The sequence below is a fragment of the Carassius gibelio genome, chromosome B2, assembly GCF_023724105.1.
Source record: "Carassius gibelio isolate Cgi1373 ecotype wild population from Czech Republic chromosome B2, carGib1.2-hapl.c, whole genome shotgun sequence".
Lineage (NCBI taxonomy): Eukaryota > Metazoa > Chordata > Actinopteri > Cypriniformes > Cyprinidae > Carassius > Carassius gibelio.
In genome coordinates this window covers 6,826,586-6,850,125 of record NC_068397.1, presented here as the reverse complement: position 1 = coordinate 6,850,125, position 23,540 = coordinate 6,826,586, and the positions used below count along the sequence as shown (strand labels likewise).

The following is a 23,540-nucleotide window of genomic DNA, read 5'->3' as shown; positions in this document are numbered from 1 at the left end:
CATTAGCTTCTGTCTGGATGAAGCTTAAGCCAAAGTCCTTGACTTTCACTAGTATGCTATTTGAACTATTTTTGGAATAGTCTTTTAAAGAAAAGCCACAGTAGAATTGCCTGTATGTTTGTTGGGTATTTCAGTAGCTCAAACTAATTATTACATTAATAAACAGGTACATGGTCACTGACCTTCAATATGGAAATGTAATCAATGTTTCTGAGTCAATGAGTGTGTATGATATAATGGGACGGCTCTATAGCTTGATGTGTTTATTTGGGGATTGTTTCAGGCCATCTATTTTCTCAAAGTCAGGAAGAATGTGCTATAGAGTGGAATTTGATGTAATCCCCACTCAGATACTGTCTCTGAAAAAGCTTGTAAAGAGAGGTTATTTTAGTATAGCATTATCCCTTAAACATAATATACATTGTACATAATATTACATATTATAGACCTTTATTCTGTACTTACTGCTTATTGCACTTCTGGTTAGATGCTAACTGCATTTCAGTGCCTTGTACCTACATGTGCAGTGACAATAAAGTTGAATCTAATCTAATCTAATCTAAAGAGGTTAATACATGCATGTTCTTTGATCTTATGTGATGTAACGCATGCAGTAACTAATAGGCTCCAGGGCTTTTATAGGCAACTAAAACCATTAAGAAAAATCTAATTAAATAAATGAAACAAAAAAAAAAATAATATAGCAAATTAAAAAATGTATAAAATGCATTTTAGCTAGTTGTCAACTTCATTTTCATTTAATTTAAATAACACTGATAATCTCTAGACACCCTTAACTATAAAGTAACACTGGAAATGTAAAAGGGGGGAAAATTCTGGGAGAGAAACTCCACTGCATTTACAAGTATTGAATATTCAACATATACATACGTGTCAGGTTAGCAAATTTAATCACTGTACAGCTGCATATAAATGTCCTTACTGACCCTTTCCATATTGAATAAAAATGTACTCCAGGGGTGTTTCTGGAACTACGGACATTTGACTTTAAATTAATAATTAAACTCTAAAAAGGATAATTCACCCAAAAATAAAAATTATGTCATACTTTACTTACCCTCTTGTTTTCTTTCTTTCTTTTTTCTTTCTTTCTTTCTTTTATAGAACATAATATATATATATATATATATATATATATATATATATATATATATATATATATATATATATATACATATATATAAATGCCTCATTGTTTTTTCACTTATCTCAAGCATGCATATGAGTGAACTAAATTTTACAGTTTGGATCTGTCACCATTGTTATTTTATACAAGCTGAGCATTCATTTTTTTAAATTCTCAATATATATAGGATATCAGCTTCATAGATTTATGCACATTTTAAAATAAAATCAAAACTATAAGGAAACATCAGTGCTCCTGCGATGGATTGCTTGGATTGCTTTTGCTCCCTTGCTGGGAGCATCTTGTTCTCTTCACTTGCTTTTTCCTTTCACCTTGTCTCCAATCACACATACACACACACACACACACACAAAACATAGAGACGTTATCTTCCATTCAGAGGGTTCTCGCTGTCTACCAACAGATATAGCAGGGCTACATGAAAGCGGCCAACCAATTAGACCCTCCCTGTTGCTACATGTCTGTCAAACTAAATTCCTGAAACTTTGAATTTCCATGGATAGGCTGTCATGCTTTTTCCATTATATTTGGTTAAATTGTCTGCATGAGATAAATGCAGTCATTAAGGCTCCTTCGTGTAGGATGATGTGAAGAGTGTTTATGGATGTGGATCAACCCACATTCCCACCGTGACCCTTTCATCTGTGTTCATCAGCGGCACTGTTGACAGTAAAATCTCAGTGCCGTCGACATCACACAGGGAAAAACACTTCTGCAGATGAGAAAAGATCTCAAAACAGTCTTCAGCTTAGCGTGCGATGTGTTTAGCAGTTTCTTGGCTCCAGCCGAACTGGCTTGATTCTGTACTATGACTGTTTCCCAGCCACTTGGATTAAGGCATCCATCTAACAGTGCAGAAAATCTTCAGTACAAATCTAAATATTTATGTCCTCATTTTTGTTCTGTACCTTCTTGTTTTTAGCAACCCATGACAGTTTACTGATATACAGATGGATGATAAATTAAAGACAAATAAGTGTCAAGTGCAAGTTGCCAAGTGAGTTTGTGGGTCACCATTTGCTCACTGATTCAACAATTCTATGGAACTCTAATGGGATGGTTTTGAAGTTTTTTGGTGGTGTACAGCATTGTCTAGCATTAGGGAAAGTTGCTTTATTGCATTGCAATATTGCATCACTCAATAAAAAAGCAACTTATTGTGTTAGTAACTTTTAATGGAAAGTAATGCATAATGTTACTTTTGCGTTACCTTTTGTCGTATGGGCTTGAATTTTTTTATTTGTTTTAAAAAAAAAGTTTTATTTTTGGCACCTGTAAAGGCCCTTTCACTCCAAAAGTGGAATTAATAAGCCTCAGGCTGAAGGAAGTGCCTATACCCCAGAAGAGGGAAAAAAGTTGTGCGTTCAAAAAATCGTCTCGGTTACGTATGTAACCCTTGTTCCCTGAAGGAGGGAATGGAGATCTTACGTCAGAGAGAGACTGATGAATGGGATCTCGCCCGAGAGCCCAATCACCTTCGAGTGATTACAAAACGAGCCAATGGTACACAGAGTACCTTGGTCTGCGGAATTTGCATCGTGAGCTCCGCCCCGCAGTGTGAGCAGATAAAGAGCAGCACAAGCACTCAAGTCTTCGCTGAAGAGCCGAGCCAGTGACCGGCCCGTTCAGCAGAACAGCGATGTGAACCCATGGTTCTGAATTGAGGAACTCATCTGAGGGGAATAGCTCATGCATCCAGTCCGTGGAGTGGAATGGCGTAGCAAGCAGATTGACACCAAGCAGGTCCTTACTCATGAAGTGAAGAGAGTGAAGTGGAGGTAGCAGTGGGATGCCGGGGCAGGATGTGTCTGATGGCCTCAGACTGCTTCTGGGCAGCAGAGAAATGCTGGGCAAAATTCTCTACCGCATCGCCGAAGAGGCCAGCCTGGGAGACCGGGGAGTTGAGTCCAATCAGACTCCCTCATGTCTGCCAGGGTCAGCCATAGGTGGCGCTCCTGGACCACCAAAGTGGACATCACCTGACCCAAGGAGCGCGTATTAACCTTCGTTGCCCGGAGAGCGAGGTCCGTAGCAGTGCACACCTCCTGCAAAATTCCTGGGTCAGCACTGCCCCCGTGCAGCTCTTTGAGCAGCTTGGCCTGGTAGACTTGAAGGGTGGCCATGGCGTGCAGGGCAGAAGTGGCCTGACCCGCAGCTCTGTACGCTTTGGCCACAGCGTGGATGAGAACTGCAGCATTTGTGAGGGGGGTGTGGCCCAAGGAGGCTGGCTCGTCAAAGAAGCCCACACGGTAACCCTCAGATCACCCTGGCCACCAGCCGAAGTAGCTCTCTTACGAGAAGAGGAGCTAGAATGGGGTGTGGGGCAGAGGCGACTCTGTACCTTTAAGGTTCAAATTCAACCCGTTACTCTTTTGTGAGAGAAAAAGCTCTTTCAGTGGCACTGAAGCGCTCAGGGGAACGCGGGAGCTGACTGCTGGAAACCCAGACGAGCCGCTGAATCGTGCCGCAACACCAACACCAGCTGACTCGCTTGTAAACACTCCGGTGAAAGCAGCAGGCGATGTGCTCTGCTCCGAAGCAAAAGCTTGAGTGTGAGTTGCTCGCGCTGCTCTTTATATACCCACACTGCGGGGCGGAGCTCGCGATGCAAATTCCGCAGACCAAGGTACTCTGTGTACCATTGGCTCATTTTGTAACCACTCGAAGGTGATTGGGCTCTCGGGTGAGATCCCATTCGTCAGTCTCTTTCTGAAGTAACGTAGAATGTGACCGACTGAAAGGGAACTTGCGTTACTTATTTGAAAAAGTAACTTAGATATTCCATTGTAAATTTAAAAGTAATTTATTACTCTATAGTTACTTCGAAAAGTAATCTGATTACTTAGCTGGCATTAATTGTATTGTGTTACCACCGATGTGTCATCAATGTACTATAGTCCATTGTCACGTCACAAATTGCGACTATATTTTAACTAGAGATGTTCCGATACCCTTTTTCTCTTCCCGATACCGATTCCGATACCTGGGCTCAGGGTATCGTCCGATACCGAGTACTGATCCGATACCTGGGTGTGTATCTGTATATACAGCTGTATATACTACTAGCCCTGTGTAAATTGCTAGAATTCTTTTTATGGTGTGCTTCAGACAGATCCCTCAATAAAACATGAACAAATACATGGTGAACTACTGTATTTATTACAGTATTTTTATTATCTAACATGAATTTGACAGTATTATTTATTTTCATATGCAAAAAAGAACTTCAAATGCAGCCAAAAATCTAACACCGCAAACTAAAAAAGGTATTTAAGTTTTACAATATAACTGTATAAAAAAACTGCAACAAATAAGTCTAGGAATATAAAAAAAGATCTATTAATCAGATAATCTCTTTACAACAAAACAAGTAAAAAACAAGCAACCATCTAGGCATAATTATTATTATTATAGAGACGTATTATTATTACTGTAGGCTACAACAGTAGCTTTATATATTGTCAATTTACTCATGTAAACCAAACATTTATTTTAATGGGCTGCCATGAAGATCTTTGAGTGTCTGTGTTTATGATATGACAGTATTCTCAAATGAAACGGTAAATTCTCATGAAGTGACGGTTTATGCGTTCGTGTCCTCATGACACACAGCAGAGACTACAAAACAGCGAGCTCTCGCGCATCTGTGCCAGTCACCCACAGAGATGTAGATTTTGCGGGAGTAATATTTAAATAGTATTTTGCAGTTTAATATTCACAGACACTAGTATATATTCGGCTACTGTCTGGAGCCCTGCGCTTTGACTTACACGGAAGCGACTGAACGCAGCTGCCGGTACTGAATATACTTGAGAGTCTGTAACTACCGGTACTACAGAGACATACTGCTAACCACTGATCTATAATATAGAAGCGGCTTCACTGTCTTTTGGCAGTTTAGAATGTGATGAGTGATCCAGTCATATATAGATCAGGGCTGCTAACGCGTTTTCATTTCTTCTTCGCTGCTCTAAACAGGGGTTGCTTGTGGCAACACAGCACAACTTCCTGTGTTTTCAATGCATTTTGAGCAGCGAAGAAGAACCGTGCAGCGGTTAGGCAAAGCTTGCGGTCATAACTAGGTATTTTTTAAGAAAATGGTATCGGATCGGTATATGGGTTCATGTACTCGCCGATGCCGATGCCAGAATTTGTTGTGGTATCGGAGATATTTCCGATACTAGTATCGGAATCGGAACAACTCTAATTTTAACCCCGGAAGATGAAAATAGAGCAAAATAGCTTAAAATTAACCAGTTTTCTCCAACAGTTAAAATTATGAATTTTTGAATTCTGAACATGCAACATGCTATTTCCTTTTATGTGGACTTGTATTATGCTGTGATTAAGTTGTTTAATTTATACCTGGTTTGTTTTTTGGAGGTAGTACCATAGTCATGATCCATGGTAATATTAATACTATAATTATTTAGACTTGCTAATGCCATATTTTATTTTATTATTTATTAATTTTTTTTTGGACATTCACCATTCACAGTGATAGTATCGTGTTTTTGGACATGTACAATAGAAGTGCCATTTTTTCCCACACATTATAAAAATGTTATAGTATATGGTATTATATTCCATAACTTATTTAATATGGTATTCATTCAGAAGCATACTATAAATTAAGACATATGGTATCTGTAACCATCATTCAACTATAGTCCACTCACAGTAGTTTTTTATGGGTTTATTTTTTCTCATTTAAAACTCATTTAAAAATTTATATTTTTTCCAGCAGTATCAGAAGGCAGTGTAGATGAGATGCAGCACAAAAGGACAAGTGTATCATCCAGCAGCCTGTGCTGCATTATGAGACAGGGGTGTTTGCAGAAATCATGCTTCTAGCACTTCCTGTAGCGCCCACGGCTCCTTCACACACACACACACACACACAAAAACAAGGCAAATGTCGACAGCACATCAGGCCGTCCTTCGCGGCTGTTCAGTCTGCACAACTAATGAATGAGAGTCAGATTGATATTCATGAGAAAACATCCTTCATGGTCAGAGAGAGAAAACAAGTGTAGATAAGGAGTGAGAGTAAAAATGTGATGGAAGAGATTGTACCCAGAGGTCTTCATTGCAAAATCTGTATGCTAATCAATATTTCAGTCTTGTTTTTTTTTCAGTAAAAAGATATAAAACATATCTAAACTTCCTAAAATAAATTTGATAAGCCTGGCTTTAAATTATTATAAATATTACGAATACAACTTTTGTAGATGTAAACTGAATACTTTTTTTTGGATACAATGATATTGTCATGTTTTCGGGTTTATGTACTGTACTGTGGTAGTTTATTATTATTATTTTTTTTATTTCAATGATTATACAATGCTGCTTGGCATCCAGAACACCTGAGAAGAGATGATGCCAATGTTTCTAAAAAGACAAAAACGATGTTTTTGTAATATGGAAAGTATGATTTTCAAAAGACAAGTTGTTGTCTAATATAACACCCAGAATTTTGACTGTAGAGGAAGAAACAGTACATCTGTCTAGTTGCAAATTGTTATCCAAGAGGTTCTGTATGCTGTTTTTTTTTTTTTTTTTTTTTTTGGTTCAACAAATAATATCTCTGTCTTATCCTTATTTAATAGGAGAAAACTATTGGTTATCCAATCTTTAACATTTCTAACACACTCTGTTAGCTTAGATCATTTAGAAGTTTCATCTGGTCTTGTAGAGAAATATACATTAGTTGAGTATCATCAGCATAACAGTGGAAACTAATCCCGTATTATCTAATAATAATACCAAGGGGCAACATGTATATTAAAAATAGCAGAGGACATAGGACAGATCCTTGTGACACTCCATAATTTACTGGTGATAACTGAGATGACTCCCCGTTTAATTAAAAAAAGTGGTAGCAATCGGACAGGCAGGATCTAAACCATCTTAAAGCTTGCCCTTGAATAGTATATGGAATAAACTTGTGAAAATTTTGTTTGAAACAAGTTAAAGTTATCTTTCTTGTTTTTAGCACAGTCTTCTTGAAATATTATTTAGAGTCATATTTTAAGCAATATATAAGATGCGTCCTGAAAAGAAACCAACATTGAAAAGCTATCTTTTGATGTATTTGCATGTAGGCCATATTCAAATATTTAAGACTGAGGGGAACCTAATATAAAAATGTAAGAATCCTATAAAAACATATATTGATCAAGCACTACTGGTAGTATTGGTGTGGTCATACTCAGTGTGTATGGCTAGGCTTTGTGGCCTAAGTGATCCAAGTTAGAGCTTGTTTGCAGGCATGTGGGTCTGTGTATCACTTCTCTCTCTCTTTCTGCCAGTGAGTCATCAGACCGGCTGGCCTGCCCACATCACAAACATGCTTATCAGTGGCACCCTGCACTCCTCCCACACACTGTCTTTTTTCATCTCATCTTCTCGAATGCTGCAAAAAGTGTCAAGTTTTAAGGTTCTAAGGTTTTTCTGTTAAACAGCCCAGAACTCTTTTAATCACAGTAATCACGTCACAAACTGTCAAGTTCCCCTTTTATTTTATTTTTTATTTTTTGTGGTGTACAAACATGAAGAACCTCACAGCTTTTGATTTAATAAGCCTGATGAAACAAACAAACAAAAAAAGACTGTCTAGAAGTGTCATATTTTCACACTTAAATAAAACAAAAAATAAAGCATGGAGTAAATTTTCAAGACCATTAAACTTTTGTGCATTGTTACATTAAGTATCTCTCAATACTTAAATGCATTTAATGGCCCTTCAGTTCTCAATAAACTAGTCTAAAGGAATTCTTTACTTAAATTCTCAAAAAAGTATTATACTATCGTATATAATTAAGAACATTTGGTATGCACAATCATAAGTATACAGCTTTGTAGTATTGGTTTACTTTGTGCTGAATTTAATAATAAAAATCAGGGCTCTGGTCCCATGTGTGACCTAATTTCTCAATGGTGTGACAAAAAAAAATCAGAGGTCATACTGGTGCGACCATCCGTTCGAGGGAAAAAAAAGTCCCCGCGACTCTGAAAGTCTCCCTATAGTTCAACAACTACAGCCCTGCAATTCAGCCCGAGCTCGACGGCCCCCAGCTTTTTTACACCCCTCCAGCCGGGCTTTGGGACAATACAACTTTATGTTGACCAGATTGTTAGTTAATCATTTAGGCTACAAGTCAATATTGCCTATATGAACAGTGATGAAAAATTGCAGTAATGAGAAGTTGGTTGGGGAGGAGCTTCATTTAAAAAATGAAACAATGCAAAAATAGGGTTCATTTTCTTCTAAAATAACGGAAGGCAGAAGGAAGATTTTAATGTGATGGAAGAATATAGTTCCACATACATAAGTGTGATATTGCTCCAGTTCTCCTGTGGACAAAACCCGGTGTTCAATTCCAGGCTGCAGCAAAGTCACATTAATCTAGATTTAAACTGACAGAGTGTGTCTGCTTCCCGAACAGTGTTAAGGTAGGTTATTTCAGAGTTTTGGCGCTAAATAGGAAAAGGTTCTGCTGCCCACAGTTGATTATGAAATTGCCAGAGTTTTGAGAATGCAGCAGACATGGATGACTATAATGCAATAAGAGCTTGTTTAAATACTGAGGCGCTAAACCACTCAGTGCTTATAAGTAATAAGCAAGATTTGAAAATCTATACAATGTTTAATAAGGAGCAAGTGAAGTGTTGACAGAACCGGGCTAACATTGTCATGCTTCCTGGTTCTAGTAATAACTCTATTTGCTGAATTTTGGACCAGCTGGAGTTTGTTTATTAAGTGTTTATTAAGTGTTTTTATTAAAAAATAAATAAGAAGCAACCACAGTGTTAATACATTAGGAAACAAATAAAGAAACAAACACAAACCCTTTTGCATGTGGAACTACTTCCTTCTGTCCCAGATTCAAATCTCAGGTTGACAGTTTAACAGCTTTGCCCTTAGCCTCCATTACTAATATGAAAACATCACTTTAGAATTAGTAACAAATGAGCGTTGAGTTGCTTCATTGAAAGCTGACTGTATTATGTAGAGTTTAGTGAGAGAGAGATAGACTGAACAAGTGTGATTATTACCTGTTTCTGAAACAGTATTTATTCTTCAGCTTAATCTCATATTCACAATAAAACATTAGTTTAAATGTCCGCTGAGGAAAGCAATATCTTTATCATAATATCCTTTCATCACTCATTAAGGGGATTTCCCATGATAACACTGTTTCTTAAAAGGGGCTGTTGAAAGTAAGAAATAATGTCCTTGATTACAACCTTGCTTCAGTCCCTTTCTTAAAAGTCTTTGCTGCTGACTCAGCACTCTCAGCTAGATATTCGATGTGTGTGTATATATATACTCACAATATACATGTAACAATTTTTTTTTAAATCATCCATAACAATGAGTAAAACTAAAGAATGTAGTTCGGATGTGCAGCAAAAGATTGTTGAACTTCACAAAATATAAAAAAGCTGTAAGAAAATAGGTTAAAATATAAAAAAATTCCCATTTCAGCCATCAGGGCGATATGATGTTTCAATCAACTGGAGATGTTAGAAATCTGCCGGATAGTTTGAGTGGCCAAAGACTCCAGGGATCACAGTTGGAGAATTGTAGAATTTAGCTGAGTCTTAAGGGTCAGAAAACCTAAACTATATAAATAAACAGCACCTATATCACAAGTTGTTTGGGAGGGTTTCAAGAAATAAATCCTTTGCTTTCATCTAAAAACAATCTCTAGCATATTCAGTTGCCAGATACTACTGGAATTTCAAATGCGACTGGCTTTTGGTCAGATGAAACTAAATAAAATTGCTTTTTGGCACACACAGTATACTGTAGCTTTAAAGTGATCCACAGGTATAAGATGTACCCCATGTCCACAGTAAAATATACTGCTACATCTTTAATGATGGCCTATTTTTCTGCTGTAGGTGCTGGGCAACTTATTCAGATACATGGATTCTGTTAAATACCAACATATAACAAAACAATTAAAATAAAAACCTGACTGCCTTTGCTAGAAATCTTATAATGGCCCGTGGTTGGATCTTCCATCAGTACAGTGATCCAAAACAAACATCAAAATCAACACAAAAATGGGTCACTGAGCACAAAATGAAGCTTCTGCCATGGCCATTCTGGTCCTCTGACCTGAATAGAAAATGAGTGAATTGAACTGAAGAGGACACATAACAACAAGGACTTCAGAATGTGAAAGACCTAGAGAGATTATGTATTAGTGGTCTTTGGTCTTTTTCCAGGTGTTCTTCAACCTCATGGGTATTACAGGATAGGACTCCTATAATGGTAAAAGTTATTTAAGAAAAACATGTATTTCATGACGAGATTACATAAAATCTAAGTATAAATAAAGACATATGTGAGTTCAACCACTTTTGAATAATAAATTCCAGCAGAAAATAAGCAGTCTCAGATAAGATTAAATGTGTAAACACATTGCAGGCCAGATTGTGCAGTTCCTTTGCTGTTTGGATGGCCCATTATTTAGAGGATCTTTGGATGGGCATTTGATCATAAAATGATTGTCTTCCTGTACAGATCTTTGAGCTTTTGAAAAGTAATTTAATTCCTTTTCTTATGTGTGTTTTTTCTAAAGCAGACTGACGAAGAGGTGGCTGGATATGCAGAGGCGATTGGAGAAAGTGAGTGCAGTATCACTCAACTACTCTTTGTGTATTGTATTTGTGTGTGGGCTTAAAAATTTTTTTTTTGACTTTTAATATATCAGATTTTTAGTGACACCACATTACACTGGATATTTCCGTATTTTATTTTCATTTATGTGTTATTGGTAACCTTGCATTTTATTTGTTCCATTATTGTCATTTTTTCCACCACTCATTGTACCGCAAGGCATTACAAAGCTATATTTTGACATGCTAAAGTTGATTATCTGATTGTAATTTATTTTTCAATATTCCACCAGGTTTTCCTGTTGAGACCAAGAAATCAAAGGTCATCTTTGTGATTGGTATGTTAGCTGACAAAACGTCATTATCACATTAAACTGTAATTTCATTGCACATTGTTTTCGTTAAAGACAAACATGTAAAGCAATGTTTATTGTGCCTACATTTCCCCCAAAAGAACAAGTCTGGAAGCAGTGTTGTGATGCAAAGTACATACATCACAGCATTGAAACTATTTCAGACATAATAACACGCACTACCAAGTTTCTTTTGTGACACAGATGCACAAGCAAAATAATGAACTGTGAAATTGGGAGCAGGTGAAAACTTCTGAAGTGTCCTAATAAGGTTCCTTATTGAAACTGTTGTCAGTCTTCATGATTTATGTTCTGGGTAAATGGAAAGCAGACAGTCGAGATGGTACGAGTCTTTGTGTGCTAGGAGCTTTCCTTCCCTCATCTTTGTTTAAAAGCTCTAGCCAACTGGGATGTAGTGAAGTGATCCAAAAGCCAAGCTGTACATCTCTTTATGTTGAAAAGAGATGTGAAGGAATCAATTTGGCGGTCCGTTGAAAGGAACCTGGTGGATACGGTCTGTGTTCCTGTCCTCTGTCACTTCAGCAGTTTGGTACAACAGTAAGGCTTGTAATTTTGGTTTGGATATGGCTGTCGATTGTCAGATGGACGGATCTGAGATTGAGAGCTTGAGTGAGTTACACTCTCGAGTGCACTTGATCACCCTAACTGACAAGTTAAAGACTTGCTGAAAGATTTATCCGAGCTGTATCTGCACTGTAGTAGCTCTCAAGAAAAATAATTAGATTAGACCTAATAGCAAGACTCGGGACTTTTTTCTGGTTTAGAGCCCACTGGCATATAAAACAATGCATGAAGAATAAGATAAATCCAAGCCTGATTGAAGTGTTCACATGTGAAGGATTGAGAAACAAACTGCGACTGGGTAGGATTGCTGCGTGAATGTTTTAAGGAATGCAATGTGATCTGTAAAGATCAAAATAAACAAATGTCTCTATTTGTTCTCTGTTTTATCTCAGTGCTGTTTAGAAGAAACAATATTTTAAAACTATATGGAAAAAAACAATAAGTAAATTTATTTGATTTAATATGGACTAGACAAGATAATTAAACATAATTAATACAGTGCACCATAATTTTTACCTAGTGCTATATGGTTATGCTATATTTGTGTGCCGAGGACAGTCCACAGATAAGCTACAGTTGCCACTATGTTCTTGTAATGGTGGCTGTTTTAGAAAGAGCAAAAATGCAAGATCCAATTGCAGTAAAAAAAAAAAATTGAAGTAAGCCCAAGCAAAAGAAAATTGAAGGGATAGTTCACCCAAAAATGTATGCAATTATTTACTCACTCTCATGTTGTTCCAAACCCGTAAGACCTCCATTCATCTTCAGAACACAAATTAAAGAGTACATAACATACACAGTTTCACCTAATCTCATGTTAATCTTAAGTACCTATAGAGTAGTACTGCAATGACTTACCTTAATCGTAATAAACAAATCGGTAACACTTTAAAATAAGGTTCATTAGTAAACTACATTAATTAACATGAACTAATAACGAACTGCACTTATACAGCAATTGTTCATCTTTGTTCATGTTAATTTCCACATTTAATAATACTTTATTAAAATCTTGTTAATATTAGTTAATGCACTGTGAACTAACATGAGAACATTTCTATTAACTTACATTAACAAAGATTAATAAATACTGTGACAAATGTATTACTTACTCATTGTTAGTTCATGTTAGTTAATACACTAATGTTTAATAAATTAACCTTATTGTAAAGTGTATGAATGTTGTTCTTCCGATGCATGCTGTCGAACATCTGACAAGCCACCGTGCGAGACAGAGAACACTCGCCAACAAACTGTGCTTGATACTCATTTCCGTGGACACTTGCCAGCCAAGTATTCGATTCCTCCCACTCTCGTCGGTACTTTTGCAACCGCTTTCGTTTCAGCGCTGGGCGTGGGGGGGTATCTGGAGCAGCCTCCGTCATTCTTTCAAATCGACTCTTCATTGCATCAATTACATTGATAGCCTGTATGCAATGTAAGTCGCTTTGGATAAAAGCGTCTGCTAAATGCATAAATTTAATTTATATATATATATATTAGGGATGCACGATATTGGATTTTGGCCGATATTCGATATGCCGATATTTTCAAAATAATTTTGGCCGATGCCGATACCGATATCGATATATATACAAATATATACTGATATATTTAAACTTTAATTTTACTGAAGAGAAATCCATGTATCTCTTCTGTACTGATTCTACCATAAATTTATTATTTTACAAATGTAGACAGACATTCACATCTGAAAAACAGGTCAATTATTTCACTTGGAGAATATCGGTTTGGCTCATCGGCAGAAATATTCATATCGGCCGATACCGATAATGGTCATTTTAAGCTTTTATCGGCCGATACCGATATTGTGCCGATATTATCGTGCATCCCTAATATATATATATATATATATATATATATATATATATATATATATATATATATATATATATATAGACAACAGCTGTTGGCTATGTAGGAGACATTAACCCTGGGGAAATCCGCCTGTGGACTGTTTGGATAGATAAGGGCTGCTCTGAGCCGTGTGCAGAATCTTAATGAAAGCCTCTGGGACTTCAGTCAGATGGTGAGGTCGAGGTGGGCCAGCGCATAGTGTGAGTTACAGACCATAAGATATCTGCTGACAATCCATCCCACATCTCCCAAGACAGTCAATTACTGAGGATCTGGCCCTTGTTCCCCAGTCCCCACTATTTAGAACAATCTTTCTCATCCATTTTCATTTCATTATAGATTTATTCTCGACTTTCTCATTCTGACCAGGTGGCCCAGGATCGGGGAAAGCTCTCCAATCGGAGAAGATAGAGGAGCGGTACAGTTTGAAGCGCCTGTGTCCTGGGGACATCCTGTGCAGCGAGTTGCAGTCTCACAGTGAGAGAGGACAATTTCTGCGAGACCTTTTGGAAAGAGGAGAGCAGCTTCCCGAGGTGCACAATCTTGTTAAAGTCCATTACAGAAAATTACAATGACCAGCTCCACCTTCACTGAATTTACAAACACAGGAAGACACTGTTTTTCATAACACTTCTCAGTAACATTTTGCAGAGAAGTGTTATGTAATAGTTTAACCTTTAAAGTGCTGGATGTGTACAAAAAAGGCTAGGTGAATTATTAGATAGGCTTTGTAAAATCATTTGCAAAGTTTTCTTTCCTGGTTTGACACATTTCCTGTTGAAACAGGAAGATTTGCTGGGACATGTAAGTTCTTCATTTAAAAAAAGTAATTTACCAAAATGACATTGTTTTTACCATGAAGACACAAAAATAATAAATTCCAGACATGTACTTCACAAACAATAGGCTTTTGGAAAATAAATGAAGTATGAGCACAACCAAAGGCAGCAGAAGTAGAGCACAACTGAAAACACACAGACAAACCCCAATTTTCAAATACCTGGTGCTAGTTAGAAGTAGGCGACAATTATAAATTTGGGCAAAGCAGACAGTTTCATTTAGAGAGCAACTAAACTTGTATATGCCCCTGCAAACAAGATTCAAATTTGGTTTATTTCCCAAAGGACAATGGCTGTCTGTTCAAATTGAAAGAGGGAATAAAAATAACAATATCAATCAGATAGCTGATTGTGGAGTTGTGGAAGCAGGATTGTGAACCAGTGAGCAATGAACAAATTTGATTCTTGAATTTTCCAGAAGCAATCCTTAATTTGCAATATTTTCATCATTTTTTTTTCATAACATATAAGGTGTAAAGTTAAAAAATGTTTCTGTTGAAAGTTCTATCTATCTATCTATCTATCTATCTATCTATCTATCTATCTATCTATCTATCTATCTATCTATCTATCTATCTATCTATCTATCTATCTATCTATCTATCTCTCTCTCTCTCTCTCTCTCCCTCTCTCTCTCTGTGTGTGTGTATATATACACACACACACACACATTATTACAGTTAAATAGAGAGTCATGACATGGATTATTTTATTTGAATTGTTACATGTGATCCAATAATGTTAATAACTTATTTTATTGTCACAAAAAACAAATATGCACTTTAAAAAAAAAAAAAAATTCATTCTGACCCTCTCTTTGAAATTATACAGTTTTAAGAAGAGGGTCCTTTAAAGTATTAGTTCACTTTCAAATTAAAATTTCTTTATAATTTACTCTCTCCCATATCATCCAAGATGTTTACGTCTTTCTTTCTTCAGTCGAAAAGAGGTTTTTGATAAAAACATTCCAGGATTATTCTACTTATAGTGGACTTCAACTGCTACAAAACGGTTGAAGGTCAAAATTGCAGTTTCAGTGCAGATTCAAGGGGCTCTACATGATACCAGATGAGGAATAAGGGTCTTATCTAGCAAATCGAACGTTCATTTTTTTTAATGAAATAAAAATGATATGCTTTATAAACAGAAATGCTCAACTTGCACTGCTCTATGTTGCACGTCCATGACTTCGCGTCAAGTCACCCAAGTCAAACCAGGCTCAGTCGGTGGCCAGATGAAACCAGCAGTCCAATTCCAGGCTGCAGTAAAGTCAGATTGTGCAGAAGAATCATCTGTTTCCTGTGGTCTTGTCTCTGTGATTGTCTGTGACAAGGTCTTATAAATGCTGTTCCCAATGCATCTTTTTCATTATTAACATGGATATTAAAATCACCAACAATTAAAACTTTATCTGCAGCCAGCACTAACTCGGATATAAAATCAGCAAATTCTTTAATAAAGTCTATATGGTGCCCTGGTGGCCTGTATGCTATGTGCCTCTGAGAAAAACTGAAAACATTGTTATAAATTGAAGCAACACCTTCCTCTTTGTCTTTTGGATGTGGCTCATGTTTATAACAGTAATCTTGGGGGGGGACTCATTTAAAATAATGTAATCATTAGGTTTCTGTCAAACAAGGGCATATCTAGGTTATGATCAGTGATCATATCATTTACAAAAAGTGCTTTCGTAGAAAGGGACCTGATATTCAATAAGCCAAGCTTTATCATTTGTTTATCCATATTGCATCTGTTTTTTATTTGTTGAACCTCAATTAAATTGTTACTCTTAACTTGGTTTGGACGTTTTTTGAATTTTCTAGCTTGGGGAACAGACACAGTCTTTATAGTGTGATATCTAGGTGAAAGAGTCTCTATGTGCCTAGAATTAATGGACTTCTGTTACGTGAGGCATCCAAAGCCATATTTTGAGCCCTCACATTCTTACTGTTCTCAATTAAAGTTTGGACACATGTCTCTAATTCTAAAATCTTCTCTGTCAGCCTAACTAATTCCCAGCATTTATCACATGTGAATCCCTTGTCGCCGACAGAGAGAGATAAACTATACATGTGGCAAGCAGTGCAAATAACAATAGCAGGAGAAGCCATTACTCACCGTGATTGATGAATAAATCTTAACACAGTTGTTTGATGAACTTGTGAAAACAATTGAGTGAGAAAAGAAATGGAGCAAGAGAGAGGAGAAGTAAAAAGAAAACAGTGATGGAACGAATGGAAACACTAATGACAAGCTAACAAATGATAACGCACTTCAGGCGCACTGCAGTAACGGCTTTAGAATAAAAGCAAATGATCAAATAAATCAGATTAGATTGACAAATAATATTAGAAATATGTTGGGGATTAAGTTATATTTTATCATTTTAAACAAGAGAGTGTGATAGTCATATATACTATCTATTCTAAAGAAAAACAAAGCTACATGGAGCTATGATAACAAACCAGCAGCACGGCAAACAGGAAGCAGAAAGCCACTTGAGACCCTAGGAGACACTTCAAAGTAGTGTTGTCACGATACCAACATTATTGTTTCGATACTGATACCTAGTCAAGAATTGCGATTTTGATACTTTTTCGATACTTTTCCTGAAAAGGGAAAATACACTCTCAAATATCATTGATATGCATTATTTTAAAACCGGGACAACATTCTAATCATATAACACATTAATAAATGAACATATGAACAGCAGATATATTAAACATTTGAACAAAATATGAAATATCAAAATATAAAAAATAAAATAGAGCAATTACATTCAAGGTAAAGATTACATTTAGCAGCATTATCTCAGTTATCATAGGAAAGTAAGAGTAATAAATTTATCTTGATTCTGAACTTTGAATAAAAATATGAACAGCGATTATATTAAACAATGTTTCTGAACTCAGAAGATTAAATGTCAAAAGATAAATAATATAAATTTAAGCAATGGCATTCAAGTTTTTTAAAAAAAGAAAAGAAAATTTAGCAGCAATATCTCAGATATTGTAACTTATTCTGTCAGTTGTGCAACCTTTTCTTTCAGAGGAGAAAACTCAGCCAGTGAGCTTTATTGAGCGTCATCTTTTTCTACCAGTCGTGGACCGGCGGCCACAGTATCACTTGTGCTCGCAGATGCAGTCTAGTGATGCTAGGGTCTGTTTTTTTTCCAGCCCGCGGGTCCCGCTTTTATGAAATTATTTGGCCCACCCCAGCCCGCAAATAAAGTAAAAGTTCTTTACCCACCCCGACCCGCGCATCGGGGACATCACGGAAGATACGTTGCTACTAGACTCATATTTCTTGTTCACTGAAGTTCCTCCCTCCACAGCTCGTGAACAGCTCTGTTGAACTGTTTCATCCTGTCAAAGAGTTACTCAAGATGTGACGGAGCATGTGATTTGTTGAATTTAGTGAACGAATCCACCCTTCACTGAACGAGATCCAGAGATCTTCTCATTCGTGAAGGACTTGAATGAACTGACACATCTCGTTTAAGAACAAAATGAATGCGTATACAGGGTCAGTGAGCCAAGCATGTAAATCTCGATCAGCAATCAGCAGATACAAAGCGCAGTTATAAGTGCTGTGCAGATACGCTCATTTTCATATTTAGCATACAGAACATAACTCCACGTTTAATTCCCGATTAATGTGAATATTATGAATTGTCTGACCAAACAATTAAAATGTTAATTATGCTAGAAAACCTCGTGCTTTGTTCATCTGAATAACTTATTTAAACTTTTTAATGCGATTATGCACACATTTTAGTAAAGCCAAATCAGTTTAGTAAAGCCACTAATGCAGCCATCTCACTGTAGTGCTTTTTTGCTGTGTGTATAAGGAGAAAAAACAGAGGTCCATAGGGAGGTACTGGAAGCGTGCGTTGCACACACCAACATGAAATACGTCTCTTACAAATCTGGAACGTGGTCATTCTTTGAAGTATCAATGCTAATAAATTTAGGAATCGTGGCGTTTTTAATTTCCGAGAATCACGATACTTTTGAAGTATCGGTGCACCGTGCAACACTACTTCAAAGTAATACTTAATTACATTGAAAAGGTCATGTTTGACGTAGGTGGAAGTACAGACTCCATCAGTGTTTACAAATGTGGAAAAGGAGGACCGTTCAAAAGTTGTTGTATGTTCAATGACACAAATTTAATTAGTTTTTTTTTGTAACGGGGTTTGACTTAGTCTTTGCACGTTTGTCTTGTAAACACTTGAGTCATTACTTCCACCTACATCACACGTGAACTTTTCAACGTAATTAGGTATTACATGAAGTTGTGGCCGCTCAGCAAGGCGAGTGTTTCTGTTTATAAAGCATATACATTTATTTCATTTTTTTATATTAATTTATACTGATCGTTTTGCTGGATAAGACCCTTATAAGACCTGTACTGAAATTGTAATTTTGACTTTCAACCATTTGATAGCCATTGAAGTCCATTATAAGGAGAATAATCCTGGAAAGTTTTCACAAAAACCCTGATTTTTATCAATAAAAAGATAAAAAGACAGCATTATCAATATAAAACCATAATTTACAGCCAAGGCATTGCAACATTGCAAAAACCTACAATTTGTGCAGACTGCATCATCTTCCAACAAAGTCTCCATTATACTGTGCCTCATTTACAAAAACAAAACCACAACCGCAACAAAAAAAAAATCTGCAGTGAAATGCTCTAAAAAACAAACAAACATACAATCCCCCAACATGATCAGGCACACCATTAAAAATAAATCCAATTCTTAAGTCAGAGCAACAAACAAGTTGTTTAATCCAGATGCATCAAAGTGGACAAAGTTTCACTCTTCAGTTTGTCCTGTTGTCAGCAGACTCAAATGTTGAGTATGCCAGAAAGTGAACATCCAGTGTAGACAGTGTCAGTGCTGCTGCTGCCACAAGGTAAAGTAAGGAGAACAGATCTAGACAGGTGGTGCTGGGGAAGAGGAGGGCTTAAGAAAATTCTCATGGTGTATAGCACTTAGCTCTACCCAGGTCAGGACTGAAATAGAGAGGAAACACAAATCAATTGGCTATGCTGCCACTTTAGAAAAATCAAAACCAGCATCAGCTACTCTTCATGACATAAACTATGCATGTATGAAAGTATTTAACAACAGACAATAGGGATAAGGATCAAACACAATCAAACCCATTAAAATTGTTTTACTGAAATATTCAGGTTTACTGTAATAAAAAATAGGCAGACAGGCCCTCCAGCCACTAACTTAGGCTGTTGTTGTTGAGTTTATTTGCTAAGGTTTGGCATCTGGCTCAGAGAGATTCAGACTTAATCAGATGATTTATGTTACAGTGGTGTTGCCTAGCAACATGACTGTCATTAACATTTTCTGTGATATACTTTTAGTTGTCCCAGACATCAGACTTCTCAATTCTAATCTAATGTGTGTTTGTACCGTTCTCATACATCCAGCCGTTCTCACGGATTGTGAATCTGTATGTGAGTGTTAATCTAGTTTTCTCTTGTGTGTGTGTGTGTGTGTGTGTGTTAAAGGACACGCTGCTGGATCTATTGTGCGAGGCCATGGCGTCCACTGTGCGTCAGGGGAAGGGCTTCCTGGTCACTGGCTTCCCAAAGAATGTGAAGCAGGCGCAAGAGTATGAAGCCAAGGTCAGTGATTTTCGGGAAAAGATGACATCACAGAGAGTGAGACTGCAGTCACTGCAGTCAACGAAACATGAAATATGTTGGGACATTATAATAGGGAATAGGTCTCTCAAAAATGAAAAGTGACATTGTTTACTCACTTTATTTTGTGGAAAACACAAAAGGAGACATTTTCAAGAGTGTTCTATGCCCACAAAATGTGATGTATATTCTTGTGATGGCATTCTTTGAGATAAGGTGGAAGATATGCTGTCATTTTTTTTTTTAATCTACCCTCCACTGCAGCTCTCAAATGTCTTTTGCACGTGGTTGTATATAAATGTGTTTTTTTATGTTTTTATTTAAATCTTTTACACTAGACGTAAAGAAGCAAATGCTGAAGATTTAGTATTGGATAATTTCGCAGTGATTAACATGTTACTGCCATGTTATATGCTTTGCAACAATTATTTTAGCCCTAAATGATGCAGTGCATACAGCAGCATTTCATTCCTTAAACAACCATGTTGGAAGATGTACCCATGTATAAATTCCAGGATGACAATAACAAGATTCACCAGGCTTCATTTGTGAAATAATAGTTCTGAGCATAAAGAATAATTTTCATGTATGAATTATCCGTTACAGAGTCACAAGAAGACAATGAAACGGATGAAACCATAAGAAAACACAATGAAACCATTCAAACAGTGTTTGAAATCAAATATAGTAATATGTAATGATGTAATTAAAGCAGTGCTCACGATGTCACTGCCTGCGTCTCACAGAAATTGCCTGGCAATCAGTGCTCGTTCCATTTCTAGCATAAAATACATGCTTGTGTTTCAGATGGGGCAGCCCGACATAGTTCTGTTCCTGGAATGTTCTGCAGACATCATGAGTCAACGGCTGCAGCAGAGGGCCACCTGCAGCCTGCACACTAAAGAAGCCCGAGACAGAGACACTCGTCGTAGAGTGGACGGATTCTGCAGCCTGGTCAATCTCTTGGTCAGTCACTACGAACACAGAGAAGTTCTGCACAAGGTGGGTATGAAAACGCCAAGCTACAACTGGTCATAGCAGTGATGTTTCAGTGTCATTTGACCACTGTGTGGAACATTTTGACTGGTTACATTGACCCCAAGCTAAAAAGAAAACATTTTAGAATCAGCACATTTAATGATTTTAGTCTGCTTTTGACATCCATCCTAACAATAAATCCTTCAAATATGTGAGTTACTGTATTTTGGATCTTTCAGCTTTGGGATTCCAAAAATGCAAATTTTGTCATTACTCACTATCATATTGTTCTAGAGTATTTAAATGATAGTTTGCGAAATGTTACTTTTTTTTTTTATTTTGTCCATCCATACAATAACGGTCAATGCATTCACCAACATTCACCAAAATATTTTCTTGTGCTGCAGAAAAAAAATACAATATTACAGGTCTGGAATGACATGATGGTGGATAAATGACAGAATTTGGATTTTCACTAAATGACTACCATGGTTCACCAAGTTGCTTCAAAGAACACATTGGTACTGCTGTGGTATATGTCTAAAAAAAAACATGGTTGTACAATGGTACATTTTAGAATATGCATTTTTATAGTTATTTGCAAACCTTAAAACCTTGTGGAAATATAACTGTGTTTTTAAAGCCTATAAGATTTGTGTTATTAAATAGGCTTTTTTCCCCAGTTATGCTCTAAAGTACTTCATTTAGTAGATATTGCTCTAGGAGAAGTGCACCCACTATGTCATTTAAAGATATAATAATCATTTAAATCTGTTTATTTAAAAGATTAACAACAGACACAAATGTAAATCCACCAATATCTGAAAAAAAAAAATGTTTTTGTTAGTGCATGAGCGGAATACAAAAAGCCATTCATGCATTTAATCTTAAAGCATTTGCAATTGTCACTTATTTATTGATTGTATGATGGAAAACGCTTTTATTGGGACAGAATCATTTCACTATATTCATATCTGATGATCGAGTGATGTTGACAACATAAAGCAGACAGATGAACCTGTCTCTCTATATACATTGACAGATAAACAAATTTCAGAGCAGCCGTGTGTTTGTAGGATATTTTAGTGCTGTATGACAGTTCTCCTGTGGGTTGTTGCCCTACTTTTCAGCTTATGATTTCTAACAGCCGTGTTATGTGTGCGTGTATGTAGATTGATGCCGAGCAGCCCCCAGAAGATGTCTTTGAGCAGATCTGCCTCGTCTTGGACTCCTGCTAGAGAGCTTGGACTCGCACTGCCCCCTGGAGGACAAAACCATCACCTACAGCTCCACCGCAACTGACTCGCATTACACACCACAGTTCATCACGCGCACACACACCTGTGATTACAGCTTCTGTATGGTACATTCACTTGAGAAACTACCAACCAGCAACAGGCACCTGTTCATTTCACAGCATCGTCGTTCGCTGTAAATACCAGCCCAATAAATCAACAGTGTTTATCTCTTGGTATTGAATCTGTATGCTTATGCTTAAGCTCGCTTTCAGCTCCATAAAACACGGACAGAGGGTAATTTACAACAGTCTGACGTTGTTTGATGCGTTTGGACTGTTGTTTAGTCAGTATCCTTGAGCACTGAAATCAGAAAATCTGAGAAGAATTACGGACCGGCCGCTGGAGAGCCTTTTTGTATTTTAACTTCATGCTTTATATCGCGCTAAGCATGCCAGAATTGTGATTTATTGTATAGTTGAAGCAGAAATTAATGAGTTGGAGAGGGAAATGTTTTGAATTTCACAGTCTGGCTTTCATGGGTGCAATGAATGGATGAATTTCACAATGAGGTCTGATAACTGTATTCTTCCTTATCAACCAGGGTGAAATAAAAGACATTTCATATGTTTAATTGTCTTATTTTGTTCTTTAAATGCAGACGCTATGAGAAACAATAACCTTTTTATTGCGGTTATAGGAATAGTTCACCCGAAAAAGAAAATGTGCTGAATATGTAGGCCTACAGGCCAAATTTGGAGAAATTTAACATTACAACACTTGCTCAACAATGGATCCTCTGCAGTGAATGGGTGCCATCAGAATGAAAGTTCCTACAGCTGATAAAAACATAAAACATCACAATAACCCACAAGCAATCCAAACAATTCCATTTAATAAACTGCATGCTTGAAAATAGATTACGGCAAAAATATGAGTCCTCTATTCATAATATTTTTTTTTTAGTAAAAAGTTGTAGTCTAAATCAGGAGAGAGATATGCATAGATCAAGCACCGTTTACAAGCAAAGACAATCCAAAACAGTTAAGAGCAGATTTTGATTCGAAAGGACAACAGGATGAACTTTTTTAGTGGAGGAAGCATTATTATGGACTGCGTTTTGATCAGAAGTAATGCTTTAAAGTTAAAATGCTTTGATGGATTTGTTCATTCACATGGCTTTTCAAGTTTTCTT

At 36.8% G+C, this 23,540-nt stretch overlaps 1 protein-coding gene across 3 annotated transcripts in view; it reads left to right on the top strand.

Annotated features, from left to right (window-relative positions):
* Positions 1-22,979, top strand: part of LOC127951693 (adenylate kinase isoenzyme 5-like) — a 95,583-nt gene extending 72,604 nt beyond the window's left edge. For 2 of the 3 annotated variants that reach the window (XM_052549721.1, XM_052549719.1), the window contains exons 9-14: positions 10,765-10,810; positions 11,095-11,139; positions 13,987-14,150; positions 19,998-20,114; positions 20,940-21,134; positions 22,283-22,979. In XM_052549721.1, coding sequence (XP_052405681.1) covers positions 10,765-10,810; positions 11,095-11,139; positions 13,987-14,150; positions 19,998-20,114; positions 20,940-21,134; positions 22,283-22,348 — 633 coding nt within the window. In that variant the 3' untranslated portion in view covers positions 22,349-22,979. The remainder of the gene's footprint in view (positions 1-10,764; positions 10,811-11,094; positions 11,140-13,986; positions 14,151-19,997; positions 20,115-20,939; positions 21,135-22,282) is intronic. The other variant, XM_052549720.1, reaches the window with a different exon arrangement.
* Positions 22,980-23,540: the final 561 nt, after the last annotated feature.